Source organism: Urocitellus parryii, chromosome 5, assembly GCF_045843805.1.
Source record: "Urocitellus parryii isolate mUroPar1 chromosome 5, mUroPar1.hap1, whole genome shotgun sequence".
Classification (NCBI taxonomy): Eukaryota; Metazoa; Chordata; class Mammalia; order Rodentia; family Sciuridae; genus Urocitellus; species Urocitellus parryii.
In genome coordinates, this window is record NC_135535.1 from 68932274 (window position 1) to 68951015 (window position 18742).

General features: G+C 37.2%; 1 protein-coding gene across 5 annotated transcripts in view; it reads left to right on the top strand.

The window, feature by feature from the left end:
* Slc38a4 (solute carrier family 38 member 4) overlaps nt 1–18742 on the top strand; it is a 63490-nt gene that overhangs the window by 23663 nt on the left and 21085 nt on the right. For 4 of the 5 annotated variants that reach the window (XM_026400659.2, XM_026400662.2, XM_026400663.2 and 1 more), the window contains exons 2-6: nt 10085–10314; nt 14382–14472; nt 14965–15080; nt 17567–17640; nt 18082–18174. In XM_026400659.2, the coding sequence (XP_026256444.1) occupies nt 10196–10314; nt 14382–14472; nt 14965–15080; nt 17567–17640; nt 18082–18174 (493 nt within the window). In that variant the 5' untranslated portion in view covers nt 10085–10195. Of the gene's footprint in view, nt 1–408; nt 467–10084; nt 10315–14381; nt 14473–14964; nt 15081–17566; nt 17641–18081; nt 18175–18742 lie in introns of all 5 variants that reach the window. The other variant, XM_026400660.2, reaches the window with a different exon arrangement.

An 18742-nucleotide genomic window follows, 5' to 3' on the forward strand; every position in this document is an offset into this window, starting at 1 on the left:
GATTATGTTATTTCATTAAATAATCAGTCCCCATTACTGTGGTTACTGGTTTGACTTGTATTCATTAACCCCCCAAAATCAGCATTTCTAGATTTATCAGCCAACCAATCTATAGCATTTTGTTGAAGAATGACACCCAAGTAAAAATTTCAGTGAGTATTTTGCTGTATAAAAGCCAGAATTCTAAAAGCAAATAGAAATTGGTGTAACTGATGTTTAATCCAGTTGTACAACAGTAAACTGAGTTTGCTTCTTCTTTTTTTTTTTTTTTTTAAGCTGACGCAAGTTGGGCAGAGGGAGGTGTTGGAGAAAGGTGATGGTGTTGATTGGCTTGTCTCGTTCACTCCCACTGGTCTTTAAATCATTGTCTAGGTCTCCAAAGGTTCATCTCAGTCAACTCTGTTTCAGGGGTCTGCCATTCCAAACAATTCAGGAAAGACTGCACAGGACTGGATAAATAATTAAGGTACAGCTATTTTTACATATAAATGTTTGCAGTGTTAAATAGTGCTTTCTTATTATGTTGCTTTTTTATTCATTACAAACTAAAATGTTTGAAAATACTACTTGGGTAACTTTTTTTTTCATTTTAAAAAAGATCAATCAATGTCAAACATTGAAATTATTTGCCCAGATCCTGAATGCAGTTTTCTTTTATAGAAAATTTTAGATTTGAGCATAAAATCAGAAATGTGGATAAGAAGAAAATGAAACATTATGAAGACAGTAGGTTTAGTTTTAGTTATTTATGTCTTCTGGTTGCTCACTGAATGTAATAAAGTGTTGACATAATTTGTCTTAGGATCAAACACAAAGTTGTAGAAGTACAGTTTAATGTTACACCATTAAGGATTTTCCTGTATTTTGAAAACAAAATAAAACAAAAACAACCTAAAAACATTGAATCAAAAGAAGGAACATCACATGAGTACAGCAGATGTAAATGACTAAAGATTTGGGCTAAAACATAATCGAAGGAAAAAGAAAAAGAGTTATTCTTACCTTATCTTCTGAATTTGACCATTTTAAAAAGAATTTTTAGAACAAAGTTACTAGAAGAAACTGGGGAATTGTATAGAATATAAACATAGCTTTAGTTTTTGAAGGACTGGAATTGATTACCTAAAAATAGGGTTGTTTGCTTCAAATTTATTAATCAGAAAGGGAAAATTCCCAGTGGATTTAAGTATAGTTGTGTCTTAAGCACCTTACAGAGTATATGATGATGATCTGTCTTAAAAGCCCAGGCAATAGCAAAATTGAAAAATATTTGAACTGAAGGAATATATCATACTCATGGAAATTGATTGGGCTACACAGAGGTTGTAATATTTGGACAAACTGAAGAAATTTAGGTGTTGTTTTCTATAAAAGATTGCTGTTTACTTTACAGTTCAAGAACCTCCTGTTCATATTTATATTTACATCATGTTCTGGGATTTTCTTGATAGAATTTATACATAGATTCCTAAGAAGTACATCAGCAATATTGGAAATTCTGAAAAAAAAAATGTACTTTTGATCACTCTCTGGAGTTTTCTTTAACCATGTTATACAATATGTTTTAAAGATTGTGAATCATAATGGCGTAGGGGAGCATGTGAGGAATGGAGGAACTTCAGATAGGGCAAAGGAGAGGGAGGGAAAAGGAGAGGGGATGGGGATAGGAAATATGGCGGAATGAAATGGACTTCATTCCCCTAGGTACGTGTATGAAGACACGAATGGTGTGACTCTACTCTGAGTACAACCAGAAAAATGAAAAATTGTGCTCCATTTATGTACTAAGAATCGGAATGCATTCTGCTGTCACGTATAACAAATTAGAATAAATAAATTTTAAAAAAAGATTATGGAAGCAATTATTTTTAATATGATTTACTTTAAATAAAGTAACGACAATTTTTTTCCAAAAGAAAAACAAGTACCTGTGGGGTGGCCTACTATCTATTATATAGAATATAAATATTTCAGAATTCACTGCATCCAGTTTATTAGCTGTTATGCATTTAAAATGTATAGCATGAAGAGTCACAGTGATAATAACATAGATGCTACATATCCTTGAATATTCTGCAAGCTAACTACTGTTGGAAAAAAATGATCTCAAATTTATTTCAGAATTATATGATTAGAAAAATTTATGTCTTCTAAGAACAGATCTGGAAAGCCTGTCTGGGGGGAAAAAAATTCAAATATAATGCTTTAATTCTTATATTAGCCACAAGGTAGTGTTTTAGCTCAGGGAAGAGACCTCAGCATAGGGTTAGTTATTGTGCCTTTTCTAGATTTTTCCAGATTCTATTTCTAAGCTGCATCTCAGTAAGGGAAAGGAATGGAAATGCTAAAATATTAGCACCAGCAATAGGAAATAGTCAAGTAAAGAAGGCCCTATTGTTATTGGCAAGTTTCCTCTCTTAAGACATTCCACCTCAGACTGAATGTCTCGTGGAAGCTAATTTCTGTGAGAAACTGTGCCGCAGACTAACAGGCTACCTTACTGTCGAAGTGTGGCTAGAATGGAATTGCTGGGATATTAAAGGAACTTAACATAATGGCAATATTAGATAGGCTTAAAAGTTAAAGCCGTAGTCATCTATCTGAGGTATAAGTTAGATGTCACTTTAAATTAGTCCCTTGGATGTAAGATACTTGACTTTCTGAAGTTGCATGACCAGCTAGCCTCACTTGCTCAATGCTGAATGCCATGTGGGGCTGTCTGCTACCTAAACCAGACGTCAGAGTAGACTTGTGAGTTCTGGGTTGGTATGAGAGATCAGACCAACAGTGATGGTGGGAAGTCTATGCTGATGATGATAGCTCTCTTTCCACCTGGATTTACCAGCAAAATAAATGTTTGCAGTACCTACAAGAAGGTCATAACTTCTGCTTCTTGACTCAAGAATAGTTTTGCTTACCTGATTTGGTATCTTTCTTTCAAGTTGAGCCACGCATGTAAAATTTGAGAAATTTACTGTTTTGAGAATCTTCCATCCTCAGTGTGTTAGGTAACCACTCACACAACAGAACATTAAAATGTACTAGAATTTGGATGTAAGGAATCAGTTACTTAGGGCATTTAGATATTTCCTTTTCTTTTGATATTGTTGTTGTTTTGATTTTTTAGGTAGTCCTAGGGATGGAACCCAGGGCTTCACACCTGCTCAGCAAGTACTGTACCACTGGGCCACATCCTCAGCTCCTAGATGACTCTTAATAAATGTGATAAAAATGGAAGTCTTCTAACCTGATAGTATTCTAAGTACTTTTGCTTCAAGCTTTGATTTTCTAACTCCACGAATGAGTCAATTGAATCGGCAGTGCTGTTGACCTCTGTATTGGAATATCCAATCGTTTTCTGTAAGACCTCTTTGTATCACAGGGAAACTTAATGGGCAGGAAGGCTGAACTACAAAAACTTCTGTCAAATCAAATTTGATCTTTCTTTTAGAAATGCTTTGACTATCTTTGAGCAAAAAGCTGTTCTTTTTCCTGGTGAGCAGGAAAACAGTTCCATTTTATCTTGAACTATTAATCCCTACAACTGCAACAGGAGTGCATGCCTGTATCCATAATGGAGATCACTTCAAAGAATGTTGGTCTTAGTAGAATATGGCATCAGGCACCGTGCTAGATGCTGGGGACAGGTAGAGTCTACAGTCCCAGCACTGTTCCACCTTTGGAAGCTTCCTGCCTAGAGGGAAAGACAATTCTTTGTCAAATAATTACACACATAAAAATGTAGGTACAGAGAATGATGAGTATTCTGAGGGAAAGGAGAACATGCTACAGGAGCATATGATGAGGATCTAGCTTTGTTGTGGGGGTCAAGGAAGGATTCTCAGACCATACGGCCTTTAAAGATGTTTAGGTTGTCTTGGTGAACATCAGGAGACACCCGGTTAAGAATGTGTAGAAGTTCATACCATGCAGGGAGCCCCGCTGGGTTGAAAGGTCCTGAGGTCGTGATGGGGAAATGAAAGAAGCCCATTGGATTCAGAGCATGTGATTCTACCTGGGGCTAGATGGCTGTGCCTGAGTAAGAGGATGTGGAGCCCTACAGGATATGAGGACACTTGACTCAAAAATCCAATAGAAAATCACCACGGGACTGTTAGGAAGTTATCTGGAATAACGGCAGCCATGGAGGTAGAAGTGGTGGATTTTAACATATGTTGAAAGAAGGACTGATCGGACTTGGTGATAGGTTGGAAATGAATAGAGAGGTGACAGACAGCGGATGAGAGGTGTCAATGATGATGGCTAGATTTCTCCAATGGGTGAATGGGCAAATGGAGGCGCCATGTACTCAGACGGGGAGCAGTGGAAGAATTTAAGCCTGTGGAAATTGTATCTTTGAGTCAGTGGTGGCGTTTGTCCACATCATGCTTTTCTACTCTGCTCCTGCAGTGATTCACTGTGTAGTTCAATAAGAATTTATCCAGAGGAAAAATAGCAAAGATGTTACTTATGTATATTATATAGTTTATTCCAAACTCTGTTTGCGCTCACAGGTCAAGCTCCTCGGGTGCAGGAATTGTCTTATTCATTTTCTGTAACTTTCATAATTTCTGGCTCATGTTTCATTCTCAATATTTATTGAACAAATGAATAAATAAGTACCATCTGTGAAACACTCCAAAATTGAAATATAATAATGTGAGTAATCATGCAACTAAATTTTAGCATTCACAATGCAGGCTAAATACTTCAAGGTACACCCTTGGTGCTGCAGGCAAAGGATTCAGAATATTTCATTTCTCATAATGTTCTAATGATTTTTAAAAATGTGCTTTGGGCTGCTATTCCCCTAAAATAGGCTAGTAATAGAATGTTCAGAGGCAAAAATACGAGCTATGAAAATGTTTTCTAACTTTTGTGAGAGTTCCCATGACAAGGACCAAAATTAGGACTATGGGCTGAGGTCTTAAGCTACTATTTCATGGGATGTATCACCGTCAAAAGAGAACCAGATGAATGTTTCATGTATGGTAAAAATAGCATAAAATAAGGTCTTAATTTTCTTATTTGTGAAGGAGGACCTATCTTGATTGCGATGTTAATGAAAATTATGAGAACTATAAAGCCCTCTTTTAGAAGTGCCTGAGATAAATTAAGCATATGAAATGCGTTGTCTGTTTGTGTGCAGATGCAATCATCGATAGGATTCTGAGGGGAAAAGAATGTGAATGTATTGAGGGGCTAGTAGATGCCAAACTTTGACATACATTATCTCATTTAGATCCACACAGTGTTACTTTTGTGGGAAACAATAATACCCTCATTTTGCAGAAGATGAAAAGGGCAGAAGTTAAATAACATGGTCAGGATTTATACCCAGCTCTGTGTGTCACTATGGCCAGAATTCCTGTTCCCAGTACAAACTTTAATTCTCTTTAGGAGAGATAGCAATACAGAGATGGCAGAGTCTGGAGTCCACTGAGCCTGTGTCTCCATGACTCATCTGGAATAAGAACAAAATTAGCCACTGTGAACAGCATGTGCAAATAGCCTGACATGTTAGAGAACATAGTCCAGTGCATTCCTGAAACTCAAAGAAGAGTGTATCTAGAACACTGAGAAGGGAAGTGTATAGCTCAGAGAGGTGGGTGGACTATGTGGAACCTTGCTGGATGTTGTTTGGATATGTGCCCCCCACAGACTCATATATTGAAGGCTTGGTCCCCAATGCAGCAATATTCAGAGGTGGGACTTTTGGGAAGTTATTGGATCAGGAGTTCTCTGACCTCATTAGTGATTAATCTGTTGATCACTGAATAGACTATTGGGAGGTAGCAGAGGCTGAGGGAAGTGGGACTTAATAGAACGAATGGATCCTTAGGAGCGGTCATGCCCTTGGGAACATCGTCTTGTCCTTGGTCCCTTCTCTGTTCCTCTATATCTCTTTCTCTGCCTCTCTTCCTCCCTCCCCCCACTTCCTGGATGCCATTAGCTGAACAACATTCCTCCACCACACCCTTCTGCCATGGTGTTCTCCCTTGCCTTAAGCCCAAAGCAAGGAAGCCATCCAACCATGGACTGAGACCTCTGTAACTATGAGCTAAAATAAATCCATCCTCCTTCTAAGTTGTGTATATCCGTTATTTTGTCATTGCAATGAAAAGCTAACACACTGGGCTTGTTGAGAGTTTGGGATTTTATTTAAAAATAAAGGGATGACATTAAAGGGTTTGAAGCAAAGAAATGTCGTGATCTATGTTGTTGCTGTTTGAAGATCGCTTTGGCTTTTGTGTGGAGGATGAATAGGACAGTTAGAGAGGCATCCAGGAGCTCAGTTAGGAGGCTATTAAAGTACACACTAAGAAATGATGGTAGCTTAGCAAGAGTGATGGTGGAAGAAATGGAAAGGAGACGAACTCGAGAAATACTTCCATTAGCTGTAAAATCAATCAGACGTTTCTTAAGGACTGGATGTTGGGGATAAGGAAGAAAAATTCCTAACAGAAGACTCTTGAACTCTGGCTTAAATAATTGAATAAATAGTGCAGCAGTTTTTGAATAGGAAAGAAGGGAACTATCACAAGGTAGATTTTAGGCACATTGAATTTAAACTGTCTTGAGATATGCAGGTGTCAGCTACGCCACTGGACTCAGGGCAGGGGCTTACATCAATAACTCTGTGGTCCTCAAAGACTCCTCAAGTTCCGTCTTCAGCCCAGGCTTTTCCTAAGTCCCTGAATATGAAGCTCTAAGAACAGGATCTCCAATGTCTAAGGGCAAAGGATGGATGTCCCAGGCCAAGGAGAGTCAATTTGTCCTTCTCCACCTTTTTATTCTGTTCAGGCCCTCAACCCCTTGGATGATGCCTGTCCACTTTACTGCCGGCTGATACTCTTTACCAGGTCTTCTGATTCAAAGGCCAATCTCTTCCATAAATACCCTCCCAGACACATTCAGAAATAATGTCTTACCAGCTTTCTGGCTGTCCTTTAGCTGAGCCAAGCTGACATATAAAATTAACCATCAGTGTGTGTTAAGTCTTAGAAGTCGATTGAAAGAAGAGGGCTTAGGATCTAGCCTTGAGGAAATCAAGCAATGAAACCTCAACCAAAATTATACTTCTTAAAAGAACAAGCCCACAAAAACTGTGAAAAATAATAGCAGTGTCATCAACAAACAGATTTTTTTTAAAAAAGAATTCCTAGAAGCTGGAAATGATTTAGATAGTTTGAGAAATAGGAAAGGAACCAGGATAAGTGTGGTTTTTTTTCTGAAGGGAGCTCTGTAGCAGCTCCAAGTTAAGTCAACAAATTCAAAGAGGCATAGATTAGAGGAAACCAGTGATAGGACTCAGCAAGGAACCTCACTTTGGATGTGATGGTCCGTTAGGGCTGCTGGTTTTGCCCATAAAATAAATCTCTGATTGTGTTTATAAAGAAAAGCTGTAAAGAAAAGACTATAGAATTAGCATTAGGGCCTCCATAAAAGACAAAGAGGTCTAACAAGCAGATATAGATACTCCACTCCCTGGATAATATATTTCATCCCCAGAGCTGTGCCCAGGAGTGAAGTTCTCACACACACACAAGCCACAAAGGAGCCACTTACAGAGACCTGCAAGGAAGCAGTGAAATGAGCTGATAAAATGTCTGAGAAACCCCAAGCGCTAGCTGTCTAAAGTAACCAGTCCACTCCTTCATTCATAACTATGAACAGACAACCAAGGATTATAAGAATTTTAGGTAAACCAGCAGCATGAAAGAGAAAAACAACAATGAGCAAACAGAGTAACTGCCCCAGAAGAAACAAGGAACTTCTGAAAGCTTCCCATCAATATCCTTATAAAAGATTTGGGAAGGGGCCAGGGATGTGGCTCAGTAGTAAAGTGCTTGTCTCACATGCATGAAGCCCTGAGTTTGAACCCTAGTAACACACACACACACACACACACACACACACCAAAAAAAAAAAAAGAAGAAAAGAAAAAAAATATTTGAGGAAATGTTGCATCCATAAAACTAAAGAACAAATTATGAATAAAAATTAGAAACATGATTAAGAAAAATAGTTGCTTGAATAGTTAAGTTGAAAAGTCAAATGGATATGGTTGAAGATAAGTTTGTTATTTTGGATGTGACATGGAGGAATTATACTTGAATATAATCAAAACCCCTCTGACTCAGTTTATCAATCCCAGACTGGTAACTAAAAAAAGATAAGGACATTAGCATACTTCTTTCTACCCTCTTTCTACACTTCTAACTATTCTAGTTAATACATATGTTTACAATGATTCATTTATTATGTAGTCAAATACTCCACTTGGTTCTTTGGATGATTCTATTTATGCTATCATAATATAAATCTTGGTTATTGGTTTTCTGTGTTTAGAAGCAACCTACAGACAAATTATAACAGATAAAATTGCTTTACAGCAATCATGTGTTGTAATTCTCAACATTGTCCTATGGTAAGTAACAAAGCACCTGGGTCAGAGGGGTTTCAGTGAATTATTTAAATTTAGAACAGCTAACTTTAAATGAAGAAGTAAGAACAGAAACAGTTTGGGTGCTGTTGAGAAGTGAGGCTGGTCATGTGTGATAGGTGAGGGAAACCTTCATACTCATTTGATATGAGTTTCTATTTTTTTTTCTTTTAACTATATGCAAGTCTTCATTCTCTCTGGTAGCTTTTAAGCATCTTCTTTTGACTTTTCATGTAATTAATTTAGACTGCCTGGTATTAGTGACGAATGATTCCTCCTCCTTGAAACACCTGTGCTGTTTTAAATTCTGAGAGTTGCTTCCTCTGGATGATTCTTTACCATTTCATATTTGTTCCATCTCTTTTATTCTTTCCCCCACAATATCTCTTAACATCTCCTTCAATATCTTTCTTTCTTTAGCTCCTGTGCTATAATTTGAGTAATTTCCAGGGGTCTATTACTATTGCTTTTTAGTCTAATAATTTAAAAGTCTTCAATCGCTTTGCTAATTGTAGTTCCTCAAATGTGAATATTACTGTTTCTGGTGCCTATTGACAATCATATGAGAGAATTTCCCTGTGTGGACTTTTGTGACTTGTAGTTTGGGGTTATGAACTCATCCCAAGTGTGAGCCGCCTTCCAGGTGCTCAGTCTGGCGCTGCATTAAGGAGGCATTGCTTTATGGTTGTTAAATGTTTGTGAGGGGATTTATGGATTTTTGTAAGTTCTAGAGCAACTTTTCTGTTAGTTTCTCTGCTTGGATTTCCTGATCAAACGTGAAATCACATTTCAGAACCACTCCTTTCAACAGTGATCATATTTCTCCCATATAATGTTTCAAGAATGATTGAATGAATTAAATAGTAAACATTTCAGAAGACGTTGTATCAACAACATAAAATGGATACATGGCATTTAAAAAAAAAAAAACAAAAACACAAAGCCATTTTCACTTTGAGAAAATGAGGCCCAAAAAAGTTAAATGACTTGTACTGAGATCCAGTGAGCAGAACCTAAACGCTGTCGTTTTCTGGTTGTTAAAATGCATTTTAATTTGATATGGATGGTAACTGATGCTGATTCAAAGGTAAACCTGTGCTTTCGTTTGTTACTATTCTTAACTTTGGCTTCAGGATACAGATGCCTAGAAAGTGGCTTCCTAACCTTGATCCTCTCCTGGATTGCATGTTCATCAATGTGTAGGTTGTTATAATTCTTTCACACTCAGTTAAATTCAGGCAGTAGTTTTCTTTCTAATTATTGTTAGATCCTATTGTTAGATCTTCCTTTGTCAACAGGAAATCATGCAGTCTGCTTACAAATACCTAAATCTTTGTGATGACACCTGCCACATCTTACCATTTCTCTTTCTTCCTATGGTGACTAGCAAAGCACCTGTCATGTTCATTATGCACAGGCACTTGTTAAGTATCTACTGGCTTAGCAGCTTTTTGTAAGTTTTCTTCTTCTTCTTTTCTATATGAAGCCAAGGAAACTCTGGGGATATATTTATGTAAAGTTTTTAGGAGTTTACTTCTTTTCCATGTTTGACAGCAAGCACCTTCAAAGTAAGAGATTCATATTTATTATTCTAATTTAAAGAAAATGATAATGATTTATTTTGTGTCCTGTTTGCAGAACACAGCGTTCTGAACATCAACACAAAGTAGAAGAGCCTTAAACTGAAGGGTCAGTATATTATTTACACTGAAGGAGGCGTGCGTGGACAGGAAAGCGCTGACAGGTCAAATGGATCCCATGGAGCTGAGCAATGTCAACATCGAGCCTGATGATGAGAGCAGCGGTGGAGAAAGTACTCAAGACAGCTACACAGGGATGGGCAGTTCAGAAAAGGCAGCAATAAGCAGGTATGGGGTTAAAAATCACCAGCTCCATGCAAAAGCAAGACTGGCTTCTGGATGTGGAAAACAAGGGTGTCATTGGGAAGAATTGGATTTATTACAAATTGGAGATCACAATGGCCTGGATGTCAACATACCAATTCCCTGATATAGTAATAAAATGTCAACCCTTGGTGTGACTTCATGTCCTTTTCTCCACTAATAATGTTGCCTATAGTTTGATTATATTAGCCGAGCACTGAACTTCATTTTAGAACTATTGTTTCTCAGAGTCTTCTTCCCTTGCTTGCCCTTGAGTGTTGCTTCATCCCCAGGGTTCGATAGCGATCCTTTTCTAGGTGTCCTCTGAGCAAGCTCATTGTAACCATCATGGGGTTACCCACTCAGATGCCACATTCCCAGCCTGTTATTTCACAACCAAGTTTCGGATCATTATACTTAATGGTCTACTGCTACACATTTCTACTGGATGACTAATAATGTCTGAAATACTTCATTCCTAAAGTCAGACTTGTTTAATATCAAATTCCTGTCATTCTCTTCAAAACCTGTTCCTCCTCAAGTTAGCCCCATCCTGCTGAAAATCACCATCAACCTTGGAATCCATCAACTCAGGATCCATCGTAGACGCGTACCTCTTCCCAGACCACACATCCAATGGCCGTCTGTATACAGTCATTTTTACCTAATTAATATTTCAAATCACCTTCTTCTCTCTATCCATTCCATTGTCATCTTTAGGCTCTCATCCTCTCTCACTCGTCTGTCAGAGCAGCCCTGCTTTGTCTGTCCATCTACCATTCTGTTCTCTTCTGTCTAGCCCTTCTCACTTCCACAAGAGTAATCTTCTGTAATTGCATATTGGGTTATATTCCATCCTTGGATAAAGCTCTCCCATGAATCCACCTTAGCTATTAGATACAACTGTACACTGCTTGGCATGTGAGACCCTTCATGACCTGCTCCTGACCGACCTTACCTGTCCTGTTCTTGCCCTCCTCTTATGTACCCGCTTGTCTTCACTCATTCTGTTCCATCTGCTAGAATCCACCCACTTCCCTTTTCTTTCTTGTGATACCTCTCATTCTTCAAGAATCAGCTCAATGTCAGTTCTCCTGGGAAGCCTTCTCCAAATGCCTCTACTCCCCCAGTGACCATCCCTCCTCTGTGCAACCTCCCCTGCAATTAGATAATAATCGTATCATTTTCACAGGTTAATGACCTCTGCACTACAGTTATTTAATAAGTAAGTTAATTTCCCACAAAGCATTATATAACACAAGTTGTACATGATTAAAGATGCTCAGAAGGGAATCTTTTGACTAAATCTAAGCCTGAAGTAAAAAATATTATCCTCAAGGTCTTCTTCATTCACATCATCCTAGAAGGGCTTTCAGGAGGAGGCATTCCAAGTAGGTCAGTGCAAGGAATTTGAGGGTTGTTGAACTAGAGAGGCCATTGAGATATAAATCAGGGCAATTTGTAAATTGGGTAAGTTTTGTGGTAGATTCTGTGGGGTAGGGACTTGACTTTAGAAAAGATCTATCTTCTTTGAGCTTCATTTAAAAGAATAGACTAGAAAACCAACATCTACTTTTCTAAGGATTAAATGAGTTCCTGGAATACAAATGGTATTCAATAAATGCTTGTGCATTTTCTTTCATGTCATGTCCCTTAGTAAATTGTTCAAAATCTGCAGGCTTTTTTTATTCTGAAAGGAATAGACACAAATAAGAACTCAGCAGAGATTGCCTGAGATGAAGGGGATATTGGAGCAATTCCATTTGGCCTTCAAAGCCCTAATGAAAAGAACCACAATGTTTTTGTTGTGTTTTATACAAGGACCACACACAGTGACTTACCTTTAACTCCTGGCTCAAACACAGATCATCATTTTGCAATTTTATGATCACTTTTAAAACATAGGTTTTGTTTATGATTGGTTTGGATTGAACCTTTAAATGTAAAGTTTTGAGAGATTCAATATATTGCATTTATTTGGGATCATTTTACTGATGTTTTCAATACATTCTGGGTTTGGTACCAAAAACATTTGACACACTGGGGACATTTCTCATGTATTTTATATAATCTTGGCATGTTCTATGGCTATCACTCATCTCATGCCAAAATAGGAATATGCAAAATGCCTTAAAAGTGATCTGTTTTCTTTTAAATTTTAAATTTTAAAAATTACTCATGGACTAGAAATTCTAGTTTATTGAGTAAAGCAAAAAAATAGAACATTGAATATTCCTGAGTTTAAATTCCACTTTTAAGTGACACTTGTTTTTATAGTCCTTCGTCCTATTTTATCATCTTATCTCAGTTTCCGGCTAGGAGCCCCCTATAGCAGTTCCTCATAAAGCAAGTATATGAACTACAGACTATTAAAGTAAATCCCAAAAAGATGGTGGAAGAAGTGTGGAAATGAAAGAAGGCAACAGGTTTGAAGGCATTGTGTTTGCTGAGAGAAACGTGGGGAGGGAGAACAGCAGGAAATGTTCTCAGTCTGTACACTCAGAGCTCTCTACCCCTGGAGGCTCCAGGAATATAGCACATAACGCTTGGTGGGTTTTGTCTACTGTTTCTCTCTGCACCTTGTCTTGCTCTGTATCCTCAGAGAATGACTCTGTCATTTTCATCCTCACCAGATGATTTTCAGGATTAATTCTTAATTATGAAGGATAATTCGTACTTCTCTCTAATAATAATTCTTTTCCACTTCATTTCTAAGGTTTATTTTAGTAAAGGGTGAACGATTTATATATTCCGAAGAGAAAATAGAGCATTATAAGTGTTATTTTCATAAAATACACTCCAATTATTCTATCTTACTCTGTAAAGCAAGAAATTCCCCTAAGAATTGCAATCTTATTCATAAAGCATTTTTTTAAGGATTGTGCATAGTTGAATATTTTATGTAAAACAACAAAAAATCCTGTGGTATTTTGGTGGGTAAAAATGCAACACTGGCAGCTGTTTCATTAGCCAAGCCTTTGGAAATGTGGCTGGCCCCCTGACTATAGCTTATAAGCTTCTGGCATGTAACTCCAAGAGCTTACCAGTACAGTAAGGAGGTGGCATTAGGAACAAAGTGTGCAGCTTCCAGGCTGTGCCCAAGTAGACTATAATTGCAATGTTCTCTGCCTAGCAACATTTTGGAGTCCCATTTCCCTCCCAACTCCTCTATCAAGTCATTGAACTTTTTTTTTATTAACAATTTTCTTAGTTTAATTTTTTATCTAATAGTAACTCAGGTACATTTTCAGAGTAGTCAGCACACACACACAACCAACCAAATTAATACAGAGCTACCATCTAACTACTCTGTAACAAGAAATGCATGTATATAGACACACACACACACACACACACACACACACAGATACACATACATATGTATCTATAGATATATATATAAACAGAGCCAGCAAAGGGGAAATGCCAGCTCTAGGGCTCTGTCCAGGCTGTATGATGTCATGGAAGGCCATGGACTTGAGTCTGGCAGTGGAGGCAGGGCTCCTACCCTTTTCTGAGCCACAGTTATCTCGTCTTTGGAGTAGGATCATGAAAGTTCCTCTCACAGGGATATTTTGGGCATCTAGGAGAAGAGGATCACAGTGCCTAGGCATTTAACAAATAGCTGTTAAAGTAATAAAATTATCTGATCATGGCATGGTGGTAGTTTAGAAAACTCAAAATCAAGATCCTGTACCCTTTCTTTGGAAGGGATATAAGTGGGTACAAAATCAGTTCCAATTCGTCTCTTCCTTGCATAGTTAATATGGGAAAGAAGAAATGTGGCAGAAGCAATTTTTCAACTAAAAATAATATTTCCTTCCTTCATGACATCTTCTCTCCCTCCCGAATCACTTCATAAATGGAGCTCAGTTGTTAGCCTGGAGGAAACACTGATATGAAGGAGAAGAAAATAGGTTCTAGGTGTTTTGTCTCCTACATTGATGTTTGCTCTCCTATTTCAGTTACTTTGATCACCCAAAATGCAAATATTACTTAGAGTGAGCATTCACATAGATTTTGTTACTTTCTTATTTTCCCTTTGTGTTTAGTCAATTTGCTAATGAAGATGCTGAAAGCCAGAAGTTCCTGACAAATGGGTTTTTTGGGGAAAAGAAGCTGGCAGATTACGATGATGAACATGTAAGTTGAATCTATGCTTTCAGGAAATAAACAGGTCTGAGGGTGTCTGATGTACCTAGGTCTCTGTGGGAAAACAATGTGACTGAAATTTTCCGAGCCTTGGTCAGCACATTCTCTGTTTATTCAGGCCCTTACTGGAATAAGGACTTGTTTTTCCTGTTCGCCATATGGCTGCATAAATCATTTATGAAATTTATTTGTTTTTTGGAGGAATCATTCTAACCCAAATGTAATCTGCTGTCATACATGTTTTCTCTTTTATATTACACCACCTGTACTTTTTTTTTTTACTGAGTTCTATGTTGAAATCAAGCATCACATTCCATTTTAAAAGTACATGCTTTTATTGAAGTTGAGTAATAAGATGATTTTATCTTAGTCTTTGATTTGGTACTGTGATCACCAGGAGAGGTAATGTGAAAATAAGAATGACCCAGGAAAAGATGGGTCCTTTGGCCAACGTTTGCTTATGGTACATTCCTCTCCTTCAAGCATCCTGGAACGACTTCCTTTGGAATGTCCTCATTCAACCTGAGCAACGCCATCATGGGCAGTGGAATCTTGGGCTTGTCCTATGCCATGGCCAACACAGGGATCATACTTTTCATGTGAGTATCTGGATTGGGTGATGAGGTCTGTCCACACCTGCTGTTCTTTCAGTTAACACTCTGAAATGTGATCTTGGTGAGCAGGAAGAATTTGAGAAAGTATTAGCCAATTTCTCTTGCTTTTGGATAAAACAGCAGCCTGTGAAATAACTAGAGCGGTCTAATCATCGTACTTGCTCCCCCAACTGAATGGTAGACACTGGCATTAGTGGAGACACTGGTGGAGCAGCCCTACCAGTCCAGAGAAACCATTTTACAAGGATCTCAGTGTTTAATAGATGCCTAAAGTAATTGTTTAGTAGTCAAAAAGATATTACCCAAAAGCAAACCCGATTTTTTTCACATTCTTAGAGAAAGTAGCCCATTCAGTCCAGGCTTAGGAGTCCTGCATGCCTTGATGATATCTCATGCCCTGTTCCCTGTGCTCTTGGGCATCAGATACAGGGAGCACACTTGCCTTCTCTCTGTCCCATGAAAGTGCAATGTGCCTTCTCACCACTGGGCCTCTGCACATGCTTTGGAACACTCTTTCCTTTCTTCTTCATCAAGTTAACTTTTCATATGTCATCTCAACTTCACCTTAGTGCAGCCTTCCCTCACTTAACCTAATCCATTATATACGCACCACAGCTTTAGTATTTTAGTGTGTCTGATTCACTTGATTAATGTCCATTTCCCTTGCTAGACTATAAGTTCCAGAGAGTTGAGCCCACCTCCCCAAGACCTGGCTCAGTGCTTGGCTCAGAGAATCTTTGCTAAGTGACAGAGCTTATTCCTAAACCTGTGAGCTAAGGGTAGTAGCCTCACTTAGCTGACCTGTAGAATGGATAAAACATCATGACAGACACAGGCTTTTATGTGCAAAATGGACATTCTGGTATTTGTCAAGACACGGTTGACAGCAGTGGAATCCTTCACAAGAATAAAGTCTGAAGCATCAATGTGAACGCAAATCCTGATCCCAAATGCAAGCTCAAGAGTTCACTGTCTTAAGAATGCAACATTTATATTATAGATATATGCTATTTATGTTCTGAACTTCACATGTGATTAGATAATCATACAGCTATTTGAGGACTGAGGATCAGGACTATAAATATTTATCTTGTGTTAGTTCTTTAAATTATTTTATAAATGATATTCTTTAGCTGAATGAATTTTTATATCAACTTAACTTTTATAAGCCATGGTTGAAACAAAGTTGCTCTTTTGTTATCTGATTCTTAATGCCTGGAAATGTATTCTACATTTGTATGCTTTTGCAATGTGTACTACCTCTAAAACAAAAAGACTGCCTTCTCCTTATTAATTATACATGCCATTAAAATTAATTAGGAAGTTAACACAGATCATTGATGAATAGAAATAGGAAGCACTTCCCCCAATTCTAGAGCCATAGATCATTTTTACAGGAGGAGAATATTCTGGTTTTTGAAAGGGGCTCATTTTAAACCTATAAACATTTAGTAGATTAATTTAGCAAGAGTAAATAAATCACTAAACACATAGGATCTGTTTTGTGTGTCCAGTTAGCTCAAAATAGATTTAGCTGTCTCTCTTTGTTCACAACAAGTGACACAGTATTTCATTGATTTTACTGGTGGTATTTTCTGCCAAAGTAAGTACATGTTTAAAATACAGGAGTGCTTATTTTTCCATTGAACAAAATTGTGTAATCTGATTTACATAATTCTTTAGAAACAGGTTAAGTTAATTAAGCATATGGGAAAATAAATGAATAAGTCATTGATTAGACAGTTCTGGAAAATAAGAGCACAATAAAGCTTGAGTACTTACAAAATGTTTAATTCATGTTCTAAATGTGCATTTGCAGCATTGATCTCATTGGGAATTACGAAAGGATTGAATCAATTGTTGGGAAAATGTTTAGTGTGTTCTCATCATGCAAAATAAACACTAAGATTTTTTTTTTTTAATTCAGGTAAAGGTTTATAATGTCCCTTCATTTATTATGTAGTTAATTCTTCTACACTCTTATTTTTGTACTGTGTTCCAAGATTTAGAGAAATATTGATCAGTATAAACTAAAAGAAGTAAAGAAACAATACACACATATTTTGGTTTCTGGATTCCTAGATTTTAGATTTCTTGAATAGCTCTTCAATTCTAAATGTTGTTGCAAATATGTTAAACCTATTCCTGCATGCTGAGTAAGCAAATGTAGTATTTGCTAATTTTGCTATATGTTTAGTTTCTAAGTTATAATGCAGATTCTGTAATTGTATAACCCTAAAAAATTTTAGGAATTTCAGCATGTAGGTTTAGACTTGTAAAATATAGACAATTCTAGATGTGTGACATATAAGGAAGAATGTGGCATTCTGAAAAGAATTTCTCAGTGTTCCCCAAGCACACATACTTTTGGAAAGCTATTGATTGAAAGTGATCAGTTATTTTAACATCTAACATTACAATATCTCATTTACTATAGAAATTTTATTTTTTACTCTCTGTTCCCTTTACAGAATCATGCTGCTTGCTGTGGCAATATTGTCACTCTATTCAGTTCACCTTTTATTAAAAACATCCAAGGAAGGAGGTATGCACACTTAAATTCGTATCTTAAGATAATAAAATATCTTCATATTTTTTGATTCTCATAAAAGAGTATTTCAGTCTATGTAGCTCCATAGCCAGAGATGACTTAGTCAGTTTCACATTTCCTTCTCTTCTAAGCCACAGTGACAAATCTCTCAAGGTTTTTAGTTATTTGGGCAAATTGCTCTGGTTCAAGCCCAATAGACAAAGAGAGACTTATCATGGATGACAGAAATAACTATTTTGACTGATACTTGCAGCTCAAGTGCCTGAAGCCATCACTTCCTATCTGGGCAACATTTTACTATATTGTTTCTTGATTTTTGACATTGCTTCATTTGGGTTTATAACTTTTAGGTAATGTTTACTTACGTGTTTGGTACTCTGGTGCAGAAATACTTTAGTATTTCTTCTAACAAGGTTATTTTATCTTTCATTGTAGGGTCATTAATTTATGAAAAATTAGGGGAAAAGGCATTTGGATGGCCAGGAAAAATTGGAGCTTTTATTTCCATTACAATGCAGAACATCGGAGGTAAGGGGGTATAGCTTTCAATAAACCACATAAACTTTTCATAGAATATTCAATAGATAAAGAAAACTCTTATGGCAATGAACAAGCACCTTCAAGATTAAAAAAAAAAAATAGCTGTTTAGATGGTTCTTAAATCTTCGAACTAAACTTTCTGGAATAGATTTGCTATTCATTTATAATTAAAAATACCAATATCTAGGAATTTAATGGTGTATAAATATCTACCAACTGAATTTTTAAAAAAATTTTTTTAGTTGTAGGTGGACACAGACCTTTATTTTATTTATAGGTGCTGAGGATCGAACCCAGCGCCCCGCACATAAGCTAGGCAAGCACTCTACCGTTGAGCCACAACCCCAGGCCACACCAATTGAATCTTTCAGTTTATATAGGATAAAACCTTTCTTTATCTCAAATGCTATTATGCTGTTATGACTTTTTAAGTGGAAGCACTAATGCTTGTTACTGGCATTGGCAAAATAGTTAATATGCCATAATTATGGCTGAGTTCCTTTCATAGGGTAAGTGGGGGCAGGAATAGCCAAATGCTGTGGCCCTTGAGCACAGT